Below are 17,889 nucleotides of genomic sequence, written 5' to 3'. Positions count from 1 at the left end.
TATTTACTTTAATTACGTAATTAAAATTAAGACAGGAAACAACATGTTCTATGACGTACTACAAGATGGCGTCGTTGAAGCGTGACGTCATATATGACGTCATCATACCCTCGTAAAAGGCTTCAAGAAAAACAGTGACGTCATCCGAAAAATAGCCTCGTAAAAGACTTCAAGAAATTAATCACGTCATCCGAAAAATAACCTCGTAACAGACTTCAAGAAAATCAGTGACATCATCCTAAAAATACCCCCGTACAAGACTACAAGAAAAAATCCAAGATGGCGGAGGACCACGCCCCTCAGGAATGTTGAGTTGTTTTCCTCCTTCTGCCCCTATAGTGGCCTACTTACTACTGACGGAGTGACTGGCAGTCTGGAAATGGAGCTTGCTTGTGTGAGGTTAATATCGATTTATTTCTTATGATTTTGCTATGATTAAGTTATAAATGCTCTGTAATCTTTTCTAACACGTTGCAGTGTTTTACGGAATGTCTTTTATATTTATGAATGCAGCTTTCCCTGTTGTGCGATAAGTACGCATGCTCCCGCTTGCTCCAACATGGCGGATGTGTCAGCCTCTCCAGTTATAGGGGTTCTAGTTTTAAGTACTCAGTTGCAGAAACAGTGGAAAAATGTAAATTAAGTTATTTGTTTTTTATTTATTGTTTCTAAAGATAAATTATTAAAAAGAGTTATTATATGACATAACCCAAGTAAAGTGAACCAAGAATAAATATATTTGATTGGTTCATACATGTATATCTATATCTATATATATATATATAAATACAGGGTGTTCCGGTTTAACCTGCAAGACCTCTATTTTGGCAAACGTTAGTCCTAGTTAATTCAAAACTAGATGCAGAGTTAAGATATTGAAAGTTTGAAGTAAAAATGAAAATGAGTCAAAAAATACAAAATTTAACTTTTTATACGGGACCTAGGTTCTAAAAAGATAAATAAATAAAAAATAAATAAAAAAATAAAAATAAATAAAAAACAAAAATATAAAAAAAATAATATTTCTAATTACTAATACACACATTGTAATCGAATTACCAGCACATTCCGAACTATTAACTCGACTTCTTAAAATTTAAAGTTTTGGAAAAAGAGGATAAAATGTACAATGGAGAGAAAAGTGGCAATTCAGAATGGAAGATGAGTCGTTTTATCTCCAAGCAAACTTCTATTTTCTCAGGTGGACAGGTGTATGGGCTTTAATCTTTAAAATATTTTTTTTTTTTTTTTTTGATGCATGGTAGCCGTTTTATAACGCCACAAAATGGTAAACACATTCTTTAATTTAAAGTTTCAATGGCAAAACGTTTCAATGAAACGGTCCGAAAGTTCTGTTTGTGTTGGTCGAAACGTTGATTTAAATGAACGTTTTTCATGTCAAATTTCTGACTTAACAAACCAAACTAAAGCAACAAAATGTTCTTTTATTCTGCGATTTCGTATTAACTGCGGGTTTGGCGAACACAGTACAACTGAAATTCACGTTGTTAAAAATCGAAGGGACCTTAGCAAAATTCGTGATTGCTGGAAAAAAAGAAAAAATATAATAATAATAATAATAATAATAAATCAACTAAGTAATTGTTTTCTTCTGAATTGAAGAATATTCTCAAAATGTCGAAATGCCATTATTATATTTTTCCTTGAGCTTCATTTTGTATTCAATTAGCTGATTCTGTATGTTACTTCTTTAATGATAGCATTTACATGTTTTCGAGTAATTTATCAGTTTCTCTTTGCATACAAGAAAATTAAAAATAGATAAACAACAATAATAATAACAATAGAAATTAATATACCCTAAACATGAATACTTAAAAAAAGATATTCGGTCGATAAATTTTAAATTTCGGAAATAAAGAAAAAATACGTTTCTGCAAAAATATATTAATTTCTTCGAATTGATACTTGAATACATAATGCAATCTTTTGTTTATATACTTGTAAGATTTTATTTTTCTCCTACACTATTCTGGTTTTGAATAGAAAATATCTAAAAGCGCTTGTGTGTAAAGATTAAAAATTATAAAACAATGAAGAGAATCCAACATCTTAATTTAAATCGTTTCTATTCAAAGTGCGTTTTTTTCCTCTTTGATTAACACTTCCTGTATCGTGAATAACTAATTCATTATTTTACTTAGAATACCCATGAAGTAATCATTCGATTTTAAAAGATGTATTACGAAAAATAGTTGACAACTTTTTTTTTTAACATAGATGAAACAAAATGGTTTAATGTTTTATAAAGGTGGAATTTCTCTAAAAAATGCATTACTTAAATATATTTCTATTTTAAAATGAGTTTTCAGTTACAATTTTTTCATGAGTGAACAATAAAAAGGTTTTCCACAGAGTTAATGTTTTCCAAGTTTTATTATTTTTAATTGAAATTTGTAGATGTTTCAAAAGTAAATAATTGCAAAATTAGTATTATGCACACTTTTTGTCATTTTTTTTTTCAAACTCTTATTACAGTTAATTGCGTTTTTTTTTTTTTTTTACATTCATCATCATATCCTCTTCTAAGATTTGTTTTCTTTACATTTAAAGTGAACCTAAGTTCTTTATCAGACTTTCCTAACCCTCCAGAGCTCGTGCCATGTGCAAAGTACTCTCACGAAGAAAACAAAATTGTTTTGTTTTGTTCATCAAATACTTTATTTGTCTCAGCAAATTTATTGATTCGTTTAACGTATGAAGCTCGGAATAAATAATAAAAAACATTTAAAATACTTTTTGAGGGAATAGGTTGTGTGAGAAAAGTTCTCTCACGGCGAGTTGTCAGTTTATTCATTTTGACGCGAGCTCGGAAGAATTGATAAAATAACGCAACACTGGGAACATTTTCGATGCAAATTGCACGCTCATATTTCTTAGCAAGTCCTACATCGGTGTAAGGCGATAGAGCTATAGTTATATATAGCGCCGAAACCTTTTTTACCCGAATGCCGCACCTCATATCAAGATGAATTTCGGGAGTCAGAACACAGATAAAATTTAAATATATTTAATTCCCCCTCTCTAAATAACAAGGGAAAATCACAAACCAAAATTTATTATTGTGTATCAATTACTTACATGATTATTTTATCAATGCGAAGTTTCCATCTATTCTTTAAAAAACAATTTCTGACCATTCTGCGGCAAAAATACAGCAATCGTTTCATGTGTTGAATTATTTCTCGAACATTTTTCTCATTCATGATCTTTTACATATTATACGCATTCTTTTAAATTAGTGCTAAATGAAATAAATACTCTAAAAAGTTTTAAAAAAAACCGTTAAAAAGTTGAATTTCCCGTAATGCACTTGGTTCATACGTTGAATGGGGGCAGTTTTTTTAAAATTGATTCAGACCAGGAATCGAGCAACCCCAGGTCCAACACATATAGAGATGTTGATTTAGAAGGAAAACCATAGCCACTCAACTATCGTTGTGTTGTCTAAGCTTCGTTGTATAATTTTTGGTGTAAACTAAAAAAATCACAGTTCTTATGTTTTTATTTTAGACAAAATATGGATTTTCCATTATTGCCTTTTATGTGATGGTTCTTTTGCTGATGGTAAGTGTGAATTGAATTTCGTACTATAACTTTTTCCAAAATCAGGCTAAATATAGCTATTTTAGAAAATTTACCAAGTTTGAAAACTTCTTTTATTCCATCTTATACAAAAAGTTTTTCTTACTGAAAGAAAAAATTATACATTTTCACCTACTTTTTGAAGAGTATGTTATTGAAAAGTGAGGCATTGTAATTTGAATGTTCTGAAATGTTATCTTGTTACTCATAATAAGAATGCTCTTAGTGTTTTTGGTAAATGTTATAAATTAATTGATACATAGTTTTTAAATGTAATTTTTAGTATGAAAATAAACAAGTAATTGAGTAAAAAACTTGTTAAACCGCTTTTACACTGATGACGTGAATTAAAACCTATATTATTTGAAAAGTTTCAAAAAGCCGAAAATCCATAAGTCTATCTTCAAATACATTTTTCAGCTTCTACAAATAACTTTACAATTGCAATTATATATTACAATTAACTTTACAATTACTATTATTAATTTTTGTGTTTGGCAAAGATGAAAACGATTTTCCCACCCACCAATGATAGAGGAAGTATAATAAAAGCTAGTAAAAAGAATATGAGTTGAAATCTTTGCAACAGGTTACTATGTGTTATCACATATTCAATGAAATTACGCTTTACTATTACATTGTTTGATAAAGGCAAAAACTTACTCTTGGATGATTTTTTCTGACACAAAGGTAAAGTTTTCACAATATCATGACATATCAAATGAAACACATTAAATCGATTTAAAGCAAGTCACAATAGAGCAACAGTAAGGCATCTCAAAAGAAAATGAGTTTTTGGTCTTGTTAATATTATCTTTATTTAGTGGAGCACTCTGACAATTATATAACTTCACATCTTTTGTATACAAGCATAACTTAGGATTGCAGAAGTTCTAAAATTCATCGTAAAGCTGAAGATAATACTAGATTAAAAGAAGTCTGAGCAACAGCAAAACTTTACTGAGTATTGTCCGTTTATCACGAGGAGGCACTTCACCACGCCTCCTCAAACGCAGAGTTCCACTTTACGCGGGGTTGATCGTTAAGCAATCCACGCGCTTCTAAAGGAGACAACCAGACAGCCTTAACTTGAGAGTGCATTTTAATCTGCAAAAAAATCTTAGTGTCACTTACATCACTTGCTTGACTTGTCTGTTGTCATTTTAGCTATTCCTACATTTTAAAAACTGCTGCTTTTACAACAAAATTCTATGATCCAAATATACGTTCTCCCGAAGACAACGAAACAGAATCATCGGATACCACGTGATGAGGGAGGAGTTAAGGGCCTTCTCGTAGAAAATGGACAACAACGTAAATCATCTGACCAAACAAAACTATTTTGAAACATATCTGCCATGGGCTAATCGAGGGCAGTAACTGCAAGTTTCACCTTTTTCATTTTTTTTTTTTTGCATTTTTTGTCATCTATTGTACGTTTGTGCAAGCTTGCTTATTTGGTTTCCGCTGAAAAACAAAAACGCGCAAAAAAAAAAAAAAAAAAAAAAAAAAAAAACCGTCTAGTTTCAACGTTTTTCTATTGTTCAAAACGCGTTTCTTCAAACATCTCGAAAACTCATTTCTGCAGACGCTGCCGTTTGCCTGCCCACGAAATGGACGGACGGTTTTCAAAAATTTATAACAGCAAAACAATTGATGATAAAAAAAAATTCTTGCAGAAAATTCGTGTGGTGACCCGTAAATCCCCACCCCCCACCCCCTTGATTTCCAAATTTTAGTTGAAAACTTTCCAATAGATGGCGCTGCAGATAGTAAGCCCGTAAATAAATAAAAAAAAGATAGAAAATTACGTCATAATTTTTCGAAAATAATGAACAAAAGAACAAAACAATATTTTCAAACAATGGTTGGCTGTAATCCCATATCGCAATCGGAGGAAAAATCGGTGAATTTTGATTCTTATTTTTTGACTTACCGGCTTACTATGGGCAGCGCCATCTATTGAAGCATTTTTGAACTAAAATTTGGAACTATGAGGGGAAGAATTAAGGGCCTGCCACATGCATTTTCTGCAAGAATTTGTTTTTTATCATTAAAACAGTCAGTCTTTTTCAGGACATCCTGTATGTATGTATGCAAGGGCGCCCATATGCAAAATTTTAAAGGGGGGGGGGCTCAAAAATTTTCCCCATGGTTTAGCAGAATATTTTCTCCATGGAAACCGATTTCAGTAAAGATTAGATATATTAAAATTTGACATTTTTAATGACTTATTCATTAATGGCTGGGAAAGAAATTTTTATACATTGTTGAAAAGAAAAAAACACTAAAAGCAAGGAAGTTCTCATTTCTAAGGGAGGGGGGCTTCAGCCCTCCCACTTGCCCCCTATATGGGCGCTCTTGTATGTATGCATGTATGTATGTTGGTATGTATGTATGTATGCATGTATGGGGAGACAATTGGGAGAGATCGAGAGAAACAGCCCATTTCTAAACCAGACCTTTGCTTCCGATTAATAAATGTTTTCAAAAAACAAAATACAAACACAACTTTAATTAATACACTAAAAATTGTTAATATGTTAAAAAGGATGTCAAAACATCTGTCAAGTGTGCAGGATGATATTTCAACATTAACCTCATACTTACTATTCAATTCGATTCGATTCAATTCGTTTTATTTCAATCAGGGTACTATTTTTCTTTTTACAAATATGCATTTCGCATATAAAATAAAAGAAAAAAATTACAAACAGAAATATATTTACCCTGTCTATTTGAAAATCCCTGATTAAGTAGGTGGGAGTAAAGTCGATAACAATAGCCTGACTCATGGGCACCCATATGAAAAATTGTAAGGGGGGGGGGCTCAGAAATTTTAACCATAGTTTAGCAGGATATTTTCCCCATGGAAGCAGATTTCAGGAGAGATTAGAGTCATTAAAATTTGACATTTTTAATTATTTATTCATTAATGGCTGGAGAAGAAATATTTTTATATTTTTGCAAAGAAAAAAGTACTAAATCAAGGAAGTTCTAATTTCAAGGGGGGGGGGGGCTCGAGCCCCCCTATATGGGTGCCCTTGGCCTGACTAGCTCCCACCACTCAGAAAAGAACTTAATTTAGGGCCAGTTAATAACATGTGATAGTAATAACAAAAATAAATGCATAATCATACAAAGAACACATAAACACAACACAGGTAATGCAATAAAGTATGTATAATTTTATAACAAAATAAGGTTTACTATTACAAATATGCTACTTTATCCTAAATTAACTGCAGTAGAATTGACTATAAAGTTTTTTAACCTTCTCTTAAACAAATTTCGATTATGAATGGTTTTTAAACAATTAAATAAGGTGTTCCACAATCTTGGTCCGTAAGAGTTAATGCCATTAAACAATAGATTTGTTCTTGTGTTATTAGGTAAAATATTTTCACGGTTTCTAGTGGGGTAATTGCGAACCATTTCTTGGATTGTTACTATTTCCAAATTCAAACCATTTATTACTAAATCATGAATGAAAATATCAACATTATGTTTAGAAATTTGTTCCACGGTCTTTAAAAAGCGTCTATACTTAGCTATAATTTTAGATACTATTTTGTTATATTAAACGTATTATGGGTTAATCAGTACTCCTAAAGCATTTCAACTTTTTTTTCTTTAGTTTTACGCATCAGCAATTGTGACTTCATACTTTAGACTTTTGTACCAATTCCATGTAATGTTATGTAAGTATTGAATCTATGTCTAGCTCTATTTATGTCTTACATGTGTCTTATCTTTTGAATGTTCGTCTCATATATTCACTTTATCGATTACGAATTTCTAAAAAGTTATTATTTTACAGATTTTACGAGTTTATTTTTTATATTTCAACATCTTTTCGGTCCCGAAAGGAAAACCACAATCAAAATGCATCCAGCTACGTCTCTACATAGCCCGTTCCCAGAGATATCGAGACCAAAAGCGGGGCCCCCTGTCAGTTCGGTCACTGAACCCCTTCTCCCCATAAAACTTGTGAAACTTTTAACACTCCAATGTCAGGCCGGGGGCCGGGTCATCGGTTTCCGACTAGGCTGGCATGGCCTCTCGTCGGCCCTGGCCCTTCTAAATCGAGACATTTGTAGTTGCGTCGCATTAACTTTCCCAACCCTCGTCAAAGAAGGTAGCTGCTAGATTTTATAGCCAATTCTCTTCGATGGTTTGAGCCAAACTTTTATTCTCCAAGCATGATTTCCATGTTAGCAAAAAGGTAGAAATCAGAAGGAGGAAAGTCCGAACTGGGATGATCGGATAGCATTCACCATGAACGTTTGTACGTCCCTTCTGCAAAGTTTCGTCACCTTTTCTGTACGTTACGGTTATTCGTAAACGGTTTTTGTTTGCATTATTTATTTGTACATAAGTCTCTGTTGTAATGCACCTCTCAGCAAGCAGAAATCAAATGCCAACATAATTGACACTCGACGGGAGGTTCTATTGTTTGAGGTACATTTACGCGTTCATTGCGCATTCAGAGCTAACAGCTGTAACACCTCTGTTGCTTGACGGGTACACTGAAAACATTGCGCAATCCGTCTAAATGCAACGCCTTCAGTAGTTATTGTTTTTATGTTGCTCAAAATTAGTCTTCAATTTATTCTTATGGTTTGTTTTTCAAAATTTAAAACTTCATTCCTGTGTTTATTTTTAGCAAAGCTTTTTAAAATTCTGGAAGTTTTATGTCCTTCCTCCTTAAACAATTTAATTTTTTGGGCAACTTTTTTACTTGGCGCAGTATAGCCTATTAAGGCTGTTGGGCTAAAAAAACCCAATAGCATCAACCAACAAGGATTGTAATTTTGATTCCTTTTTGTATAACCAACTCGAATCTTCCAATATGCCTCAAAGAGTAGTTAGATAATTGTATTATTATTACGATTGAATCTGCGGTGAAAATGCAACTATGGAAATTAATTTAAGCTGTATTGCTAAATGAGATCTGAAATATCACAACGAAATTAAATTATCGTGTTTGGCCCGAAGATTTTCCTTCCTACAGCTGAATACTGAACTCCTTTCAAATACTGTAGTTAGTGATAACTTGAACAAATTATTGGATAGTTCCGTCACAGTACATTGGAATTTCAAAACACTATCGGTGGAACTTCCTACGTAACTGTAACAAACCTGCTACACTGTTCAGAGGTTCAAATGCGATGATTGATTAATTGGTTTTATGAAAATCCTTCCCTAAATCAATAACATGTGGATCTGTTTCTGTTAAAATAACTTAATAATGAAATTTAGCTTCAAAATGTATACTTCTGTTACATTCGATTGATCATCCTCATCCTGTAGGGCAATATATCGGAATAATGGAAGATGCGGTATTTATTTGACATTTGTCGCAGTGAGAAGCAAAGAGATGTAAATGCCAAAATTAAAAATTTGGAGATAATCAGTACAAATGGTAGGTGAACCTCTCCTATTCTTTGAGGCAAGAGATAGTACTAGTAGCCCTGGTAGGTTCTGTTATACAGTATGATTTAGAAAAACAAATCAATAACTCTCGTAGGACCGGAACTTTAAACGCGTTTTACTCAAAAATTGAAAATGTACACCTACATCCCTTTGCTTCTCGCTGCCTCATTTAAGTTGCCTAGTACAATGTTCCGTCTGTTATAACTGTTTTTATAGTAATGCCACCTGCGACAATGTTTTAAAAAATGCCAGACATACCTCTGCATTAACAAAGCTTCCAATATACATGCCTTTCCCAATTTAATGGCAAGCTTTTTCGGCTTAGGAATGCCTCCCTCCTTTTTTATTGTGATTTTCCTTAACTTCTTAGAATTCGTACCTCACTCATCAGAAGTTAATCTTAAGTTGAGTAAACTTTCTTTGAGTAAACAGATTATTTCCTTTGGGCCTATAACTTGAGTCATATTTTTTTTTTGCAAGGTGAAGCAGAGTATTGTGGGGAAATGCGATAATAAGAGAAAAGATAATGTTTTATAACTTGCCCTTTTACATGACTTAAAGCGTTTTCTCTGTGTCTTCCCCATAAGAGACAGAAAAAATTGTAACGCCATGACAGTTTAGTCCTAGTTTTTTTTTTTTTTTTTATTAAGATAAAGCGGGGTGTTGAGAGACGTATGGGGAAATGCGATAATAAGAGAGAAGAAAGTGTTAAATAACTTTTACATGACTAAGTGTTTTTTTAAAGCCTTTTTCTGTTTTCAGTAAGTTACCGCCCTATAGCCACGGCTAAGGCAGAAATACGTGAAATACACCGCCAGCTCTGTCATTTCCAGCCGAGAACTGCAGTTTCGTGCTTATTAGCACTCATCAGCCCGGCATAGGAAAGTGATTGAGCTGGAGATGGAAAACCTCCTTCCATCTCCAGCTCAGTCACTTTACTATGCCGGACTGATGAGTGCTAATAAGCACGAAACTGCAGTCCTCGGCTGGAAATGACTGAGCTGGCGGTGTATTTCACTTTTACTGTTTGTCTTCATCATAAAAGACATAAGAAATTGTAACTTCAAGCCGTTTCAGACATTGTTTTTCTTTTAATATTAGAATATTTTAAAAATCTAATCGTCTCTGATTTTAAATTCAATCCTCCCTAACTTTTGTCTCTACTTCCGACAAGAATATAAAAAAAGACAGTCTAATAATATCGGATACTTTTTTAATAGAAATAAACTGAATATTAGATACCTTTCAGGTTACTGACAATGATGCCGAAGTAAAAAAAATTTGTGTGTGAATTTAGGTCTCCCGCCTTCAATGACTTATTTTTTTTTAAATATGAAACTTATATAAAAAAGAAACAAAAGAGCAAAAAAAAAAAAAAAAGAAAGAAAAAAAAGAAAAATAAAATACAGTAATTCCTCATTATATCGCTTACACGCAGTAGCGCACATAGACTTCGGTGCGTCTCTCCGCAAGATTTATAAGTGTAATATATTCCCTTTCCCCGTAAGATTTTTGTTTAAAATTTCAATATAGTGATATTTTTTCAGAGCATGCACCCTCATACCTATTGCGCCCCCCCCCCGCACCATGGGGATGTTATGTACGCCACTGCTTACACAAATATATCTCGTCTTTCCTTTGTTTCTCAAAATAAATAAATAAATGAATAAATAAATTTGCTTTGCATTTGACGACACACAACACAGGAAAAGAAAATGTCTTTTTCTCAGAAAAAATATGTTGTTTCTTTAATCAGTGAGCAAACTGCTGTGTTTTCCATACATCTAAATTCGTTGCAGTTAAAGCTGCAATTTTTTATTCGTGTACTAGCATAAAACAATAGAAATGTTGTACATTAATTATTTTTACTTTATAACAGCATGGTAATCTAATATTTCTTTTGCTTTTTTAATGAAAGCTATCCTGCTGGAATAATGAACCTTTTCTGGGGGATCAGATCTCTTACTTGTATATATCAAATGAATCATTACGTGGGATCGATTCCCACCGTTACCCTGGGTATTGTTTCCGCTTTATGTGCAGTAAATCTTTCGTGTTCGTACTTGTAAAAAAATAATAAAGTCCAAACCTCTCGAGACAGCGTTTGTTAACTACGGACACAACAACAGCTCGTTATTTTGCCATTCACACACCTCATAATTCAAGCAAAAAAGAGGCTAGCAGATAGTGTGTTGATTATTGATTAAAAAACTGCAACTGGGGAAAAAATGTAAAGAAGTTCGAGTTTCGGGCGAAAAAGTAAAAATTATCTTGAATCTTGGTTTGAGATCCCTCATACTAAGCGTAATTTGTGCAAATTTAGTTCATATATTTTTCGTTGATTTCAATTTTAAAAAATAAAATAAATTGGTTTCTCACTCAAGTGACTTTTTTTCTTTTTGCAGCTGAAAATTTTGGCATAGAAGCAGTAGCTCCATACGGTAGCTGCTGGGGTCGTAGGTTTTATGTGATGTTTCGTCGAAGACCACGTTATGTGGGAGGTAATGGATTTTCGTTTATATTTTGAGGTAGCTTTCTTTGCATTGCTTTTTAAGCTATGCTTCTTATCACTAGTTGCGGCGCAAATAAACTGAAAGAAAAAAAAATAAATAAAAAGCGTTCCACTTGCTTTCTTCAAAGTTAACTGGTTTAACAATTCATCTAAAGCAGCGTTTCTTAATTTCTTTGATCAGTGGAACCCTTTTAAATGCTCACTTTTTTCGTGGAACCCTTAATTTTTTTGTCAATACTTTGCAGTGGTATAGCCAAGGTTCTGTTGAAGAGAGAGTCCAGCTTCTTATACCAAAGAGACTATCACATTATCTATTTGCCGTTAAAGTGATAATTAAATAGACTTCATTATTGACCATGGTAATTATTGCTAACTGCTAATCATCTTTTATTATCATAAAACACCAATAACTCCTATTTGCATAGGCGGCTGGTGCCCCAAAAAAAGGGGGGGTCGAAGGAGGTGCGGGAAAGGGGAAGGTTTGGTGAGAGACACACCCTTAAAACTAAAATATTTCTTCAAAAATTGGGCAGTTGAATTTTTTCGTCATTATTAATGAATTAACCTTCTTCCGAAAATTCGAGAAACGGACTCAAAAAGCTGATGGCCACAGAAGATTTTTTCCTACCCCAAACTCAAAGTTCCATTTTAATTTTTACGAAATGATAACATGAAAAAGCATAAAACAAGCACTTATTAAGTCAGTTCTTTCTTTAAACACGTAAACAGATCATCAATATAGAGTAGACCAGTTCACGTTTACGCAGCGCCCTTTTTTCAAAACGAATTATAATTGGAGAGTCAACAGTCATAACAGACTGATGCTGCTCCCTAGCAAATGTCCTCACAAGTTTTTGAGCATCAGTCGAGCTTCGGTCTAGCATGCAGAAAGAATAATCTGTTTCCTACCAAGTCGAGTAAATTTTGAGTTGAACGTTTCAATGCTTATTGTGAATCAATAATACTTAGTTTAAAAAGAACAAGTATATAAAAATTAGCAGAATATAATCACTTTTTTTGGAAATTGTATTTGTATGAACTTAAATGTTATTAAAAATTTTTGCACGTTAAAAATGAATCGAAACTTTGCGACAGGGCAAGATTACTCGTTGACGTCTGAGCACCTTCACGCAAGCGCTTTTTTCGCTCCAAACTGTCTTTTGGGAGAGCGTTTTTACCGATTTTTAAGTGACAAATTTGAAAGATGTGGAATGAAAACATGTAAGTCTCATGGAACCCCTGAGAGAGCTTCGTGGAACCCAGGGTTCCGCGGAACACAATTTAAGAAACGCGGATCTAAAGTATTGCAAAACAGGCTATCGCGTTCGGTTGTTATTTGTTAACGAAAAGGTTGGTGGTTAAAACTCACTCGGAAGAACGATAAAATTCCTTTCTTATCTTTTTTTTTTCTTTAAGGTAGTCGCAGGGGACTGGCTGACAGAAACTATGTTTTTGCTTAACGACATAAGCTTATAATGCTTTAGTTAATAATGTGGAATTCATAAATTTAACTATTTTATCTGAAGGTAAATTGGATTTGTTGTTCCAATATACTTTCAAGATCATAAGCTTATGTTACTTTTTGCATAAAATTGAAAACAATTCATCTGTAGCGAAGTCTAGGTTGGTAAATCAAGCCCACCAGGGAGTGATTAGTTTTGCGATCTTTACTAATAATAAAGCTGAAAGCCTCTCTGTCTGGATGTCTGGATCTCTGTGACGCACATAGCGCCTAGACCGTTCGGCCGATTTTCATGAAATTTGGCACAAAGTTAGTTTGTAGCATGAAAGTGTGCACCTCGAAGCGATTTTTCGAAAATTCGATGTGGTTCTTTTTCTATTCCAATTTTAAACACAAAACTATCGTAAGACGGACGAGTAAATTAAGAAATTATCATAACGTGGAACCTTAACATGGGCACAAGCCATTTGGCGAGATACGAAATTATCATAACGTGGAACCGTAACATGGGTACAAGCCAATTGGCGAGAAAAATCACCATACATTTTTTGTAAATATACAGGCGAACCAAAAGACCTTTTGATTTTTCTATTACGGGAAAAGCCGTGCGGGTACCACTAGTATTATCATAAAAGAAAAAAAAATTGAATTTTTGACATCTTGAATCCAGATTATGGTTTTCGCAATCACGAATGTGTGTGTGTGTGTGGGCGTGTGTGTGTATGTATGCGTGTGTGTGTATGTATGCGTGTGTGTGTATGTATGCGTGTGTGTATGTATGCGTGTGTGTATGTAGGCATGTGTATGTATGCGTGTGTGTATGTAGGCCTACATTGTAGGCATGCGTGCTTTTATAGGCATGTATGCGTGTACGTGTGTGTTTGTGTGTGGGTGTGTAGGTGTGTGTTTGTGGGTATGTGCGTAAGATATGGACCTAACCACTCAGGAGGAGCGCATTCCGATGGACAGTAACTGCTGGTGGAGAAACAGCACCAGAGGAGCATCACATGCAGGGACATGTCGAAGGTGGTGCTCGTAGATGCTCAGTTCAAAAATCAAAGACCATCATTCAACGGTCAAATGAAAACAATAAACAATTCGCAATTGCCCCAAAAAAAAAAAAAAAAAAAAAGACTGTCGTGGGACTGAACGAGAGAAGCTTTGCTTTTGCTGAATAACATCTTTATACATAAAGGGCTAATCTCTGTCCGGATGTCCAGGGTAAACTTCAAAACTACTGGAGGGATTTTAACCATTTTTTCACCATAGATAGCTACATAATTGGGGAACAACTTAGGCTATAATTTATTGCTAAAAAACTTAGTTTAAGAACGTCGTGATCGAAAACTGTGAATGTCATGTATTTTCCACATCAAATGATTCAAGATTAAACCCATTGTTTCGAAAATTCGTTGCCTAACAACAGGAACATTAAAAGTAATCATAATGTAGATTTTGAATCAAGGCCTCTCTGGAGCAGGCATGACATTGCTTTCTTAGGAGTTGCATCCCTATCTTTATACATAAAGGGCTACTTCTGTCCGGATGTCCGGGGTAAACTTCAAAACTACTGGACGGATTTTAACCATTTTTTCACCATTAATAGCTACATTATCCGGGAACAACTTAGGCTATAATTCATTGCTAAGAATCTTAGTTTAAAAACGGCGTGATCGAAAACTGTGAATGTCATGTAATTTCCACATCAAATGATTAAAGATTCAACCCATTGTTTCGAAAATTCGTTGCCTAACAACAGCAACATTAAAAGTAATCATAATGTAAATTTTGAATCAAGGCTTCTCCATAGCAAACATGAGTCTAAAGTCATTTAAACAATTGGAAACTTACTTTTTGCACACTTAGGTAAACATAGTAGAGAGCATTTTTTCTTTCTTTTTTTTGTGTGTAGTATTTAAATAAATAAAGCGCACAGTTTTTTTTAGTGATCTTTGTTTTTGTTAGATATATTTTGAAAATTCTTCAAATTTTTATATGCGTCACTTTGCGCTTTCGTTTCTAAATGAATACTCTTTCGTTCTTTATACTTATTGCTGTTTTACTTTTATGGGTAAGGATGAAGCTCAATTTTTAATGACGTCAAAGCGGTGTGTTTTGAGTTCTTTCAGTTAAAACAGAAAACAAAAGAAAGTAGCGATTGTTTCTCACAATTATTACTGACCCAGGCAACGCCGGGTATTTTTGCTAGTAAGCTTATAAAGGTTGAATTTTAAACTTAATTCAATTCAGTTCGTTGTGGAAAGCCATGCTGAAGAATTGCTGAAGAATTCTTCAACCGTCATGCTGAAGAATTCTTTAGTCGTCATGCAGAAGGATTCTTTAGCCGTCATGCTAAAGAATGCTCCCCTGAGTAAAAAAGTAGTACACTCAAACCTGTTTTTGTGCGGTATGTTTTGTGCGAATATTTTTTGTGTGTGTGCGGTATATGAAAATTATTTATAAAACGAGCGGAAATTATTTATAAAACGAGCGCGAGGTATTATCTTCAAGTGACGACAGGAGCATCCCGATGGGAAGTCACTGCGACCTCCAAAAAATTTCCTTATTCGGGAAATTTTTCGGGAGTCAACAAAATCATCATTGCTTGGTTTATTTTGATTTCATTTAAATATAACATTTTGGATTATTTTCTACGTGAGACTTTTTTTATGCGGTCCTTATCCACCGCATTTTTTTTTTTAAACTGTGTTGCGAAATAACTTTTTATAGCTACTCGAGAAGTTTTCGAACAATTTTTTATGAGATTTTTTGCATGCGGTCCCTATCCACCGCATAAAAACAGGTTTGGGTGTATTTAATTCGCTTCAAAAAATTTTAATATTTTAATCCAAAAATTATTTGGTTATTATTATTTAATTAAATAAACCATAAAAACTAAATTTTATTATTATTATCCATGACCCCTCCCTTTGTATCCGCCACTGGCCACGACTGTCATTTGTTTTCGCATATTTCAACTTATTCTTGTGGCTCTGTATGTCTGCATTGTTTCATGTTTTTAAGTCGATATAAATGTATGGTATCAATATTTACGGTTCCAGAAAAGCACTTTCTAGATTTAAGAGGGTGTGTACACATCCTATTTGGTCTGGCACAGCAGTAGATAGCATACGAAATGACAGTATATATCATTAAGATTTTTCAAATTTACGCAATATCTCAGTTGTTTAACTTATTTTAGTGTTAAAACTTCATTATAACAGTTTTTGTGCCTTAATATTGAACTTGATATCCACAGGTGGGCCAGCAGGTGGGCCTACAGCAATGCTTTCATCTCACACGCCACCAGCGGTTTCGAGCCGCGAGACTGGTAGTACAACACCGTTGGATGCGAATGAAATGAAAGACAGACTTGCTTATGCTTACGCAAAATTGAAAAAAGCTTCTGAGGAAGATCACGCGATGGACATAGAGAGATATCCGGGTTTATTTTCTTCTGAAAAGCAACCTTTTCCACCAACAGCAACCCAAACAGTATATCCAGAACAAGTTGCAATACCTCCAATCCCGGTCCCATCTCCCGATCCTTCATCAAAACGCTATCTGGCGCCAGAATCAAGTCCAAAAACATTGACTTATGATTTTAAATTTGAGAAAAGAAATACTATTCCCATTTCTAAAGATGAATCAGCTGAATCGAAGACACCCAAGAACAAGGTCTCAAGTTCTCAAAATCGCTTAGAGCCACAAATTTCTTTTGAAGCTCGGAAAAGAGCACTGTCTGTTCCAGATCCACCCAGATTAAAAATTTTCGAAGAACAAAAACTAGAGGACGGTACAGATACATCCAGAAGGTCACGTGAAAAAGAACGAGAAGATAACGAATCTTCATCTAGTCAAAATGGGGAAAACGAGCCACGACGACTAACAGATGATGACGGCGAAAACGCTGAGCGCTTAGTCAAAGAACAAGAGCGTCCTCCAATCTTGAAAAAGCCAAAACAATCTGGTAGAGAGCAAAAATAAGTTATTCTACCTACGTAGAACACAGGAGACATTCCTTTTCACACATAATGGTTCCCTAACTCAGATGTAACGCATTTTTGTACGAAGACAGCAACACGAAGGATGTCGTTTAAATAAACTTCCAGAGAAAAAAATGAATGATAGTAAAACTCGTATTTAAGGCAATTTGTTGAACTCAAGACTGGAAAATATAATAACTTATAAAATTTTATATATTTTAAAGTAATTAAAAAATTATTAATTTGAATTTTGTCTAACCTGCAAAAGTTTGTGGAATCAAGGATTGCAGTTTCGAAATTATTATTTTTCGAAACGTTCTTTTTTCTCTTTTTGAATTTCAATGTTCCATAGTTGATTACTCCATGTTTCTAAAAGTATTAGGTTCGCACAAATTTCATTTCACCTTTTCAGATTTTTTATCCCCTTTATGTATGAATAATTTGAAAATTATACAGCGATCATCAAAATCGATCAGCGAAATCATATAAAGCGAACATCAAGGGGGAAAAAAAGAAGCTGTGCACTAAGAAGCGTGCATCGTGCACTGTTGTAATTTAAGTAAGCAAACAGTCGAAAATTGTAGCACATTAATTTTGAAAAATAGTAAACCAAACCAAATAGAAAATACGAAAAAAAATCAATAAGGTTCAAAAAACGAAAAGAAAAAATTTTAATTGTCTTTATATATATATTTTTTATTTTGTGCGGACTTTTGTCACCATGAGGCTTTTAAACGGCTGGGCCGATTTTGATCAAATTTTTTTGTGTGTAATTAATTAAGCTGTGTCAAGCATGGTATATATATATATATATATATATATATATATATATATATATATATATATATATATATATATATATATATATATATATATATATATATATA

At 33.7% G+C, this 17,889-nt stretch overlaps 1 protein-coding gene across 1 annotated transcript; it reads left to right on the top strand.

The window, feature by feature from the left end:
* Window positions 1-361: 361 nt before the first annotated feature.
* On the top strand, window positions 362-17,183 carry LOC129221129 (uncharacterized). The gene is made up of 5 exons (XM_054855574.1): window positions 362-399; window positions 3,535-3,588; window positions 7,244-7,307; window positions 11,448-11,543; window positions 16,276-17,183. Exons 2-5 carry the CDS (start codon window positions 3,571-3,573, stop codon window positions 17,001-17,003), a joined length of 906 nt encoding a protein of 301 aa, XP_054711549.1. The 5' UTR covers window positions 362-399; window positions 3,535-3,570; the 3' UTR covers window positions 17,004-17,183.
* Window positions 17,184-17,889: the final 706 nt, after the last annotated feature.

This window comes from Uloborus diversus, chromosome 4, assembly GCF_026930045.1.
Source record: "Uloborus diversus isolate 005 chromosome 4, Udiv.v.3.1, whole genome shotgun sequence".
Taxonomy (NCBI): Eukaryota; Metazoa; Arthropoda; class Arachnida; order Araneae; family Uloboridae; genus Uloborus; species Uloborus diversus.
Note: the sequence above shows the minus strand (reverse complement) of the source record. Positions and strands in the feature narration are given on the sequence as shown.

Excerpts from the sequence above, each read along its gene's own strand:
- LOC129221129 (XM_054855574.1), top strand. Across the intron at positions 7,308-11,447 it reads CCAATTCCATGTAATGTTAT|CTGAAAATTTTGGCATAGAA; the intron begins GTAAGTATTGAA and ends TTCTTTTTGCAG. Across the intron at positions 11,544-16,275 it reads AAGACCACGTTATGTGGGAG|GTGGGCCAGCAGGTGGGCCT; the intron begins GTAATGGATTTT and ends TGATATCCACAG.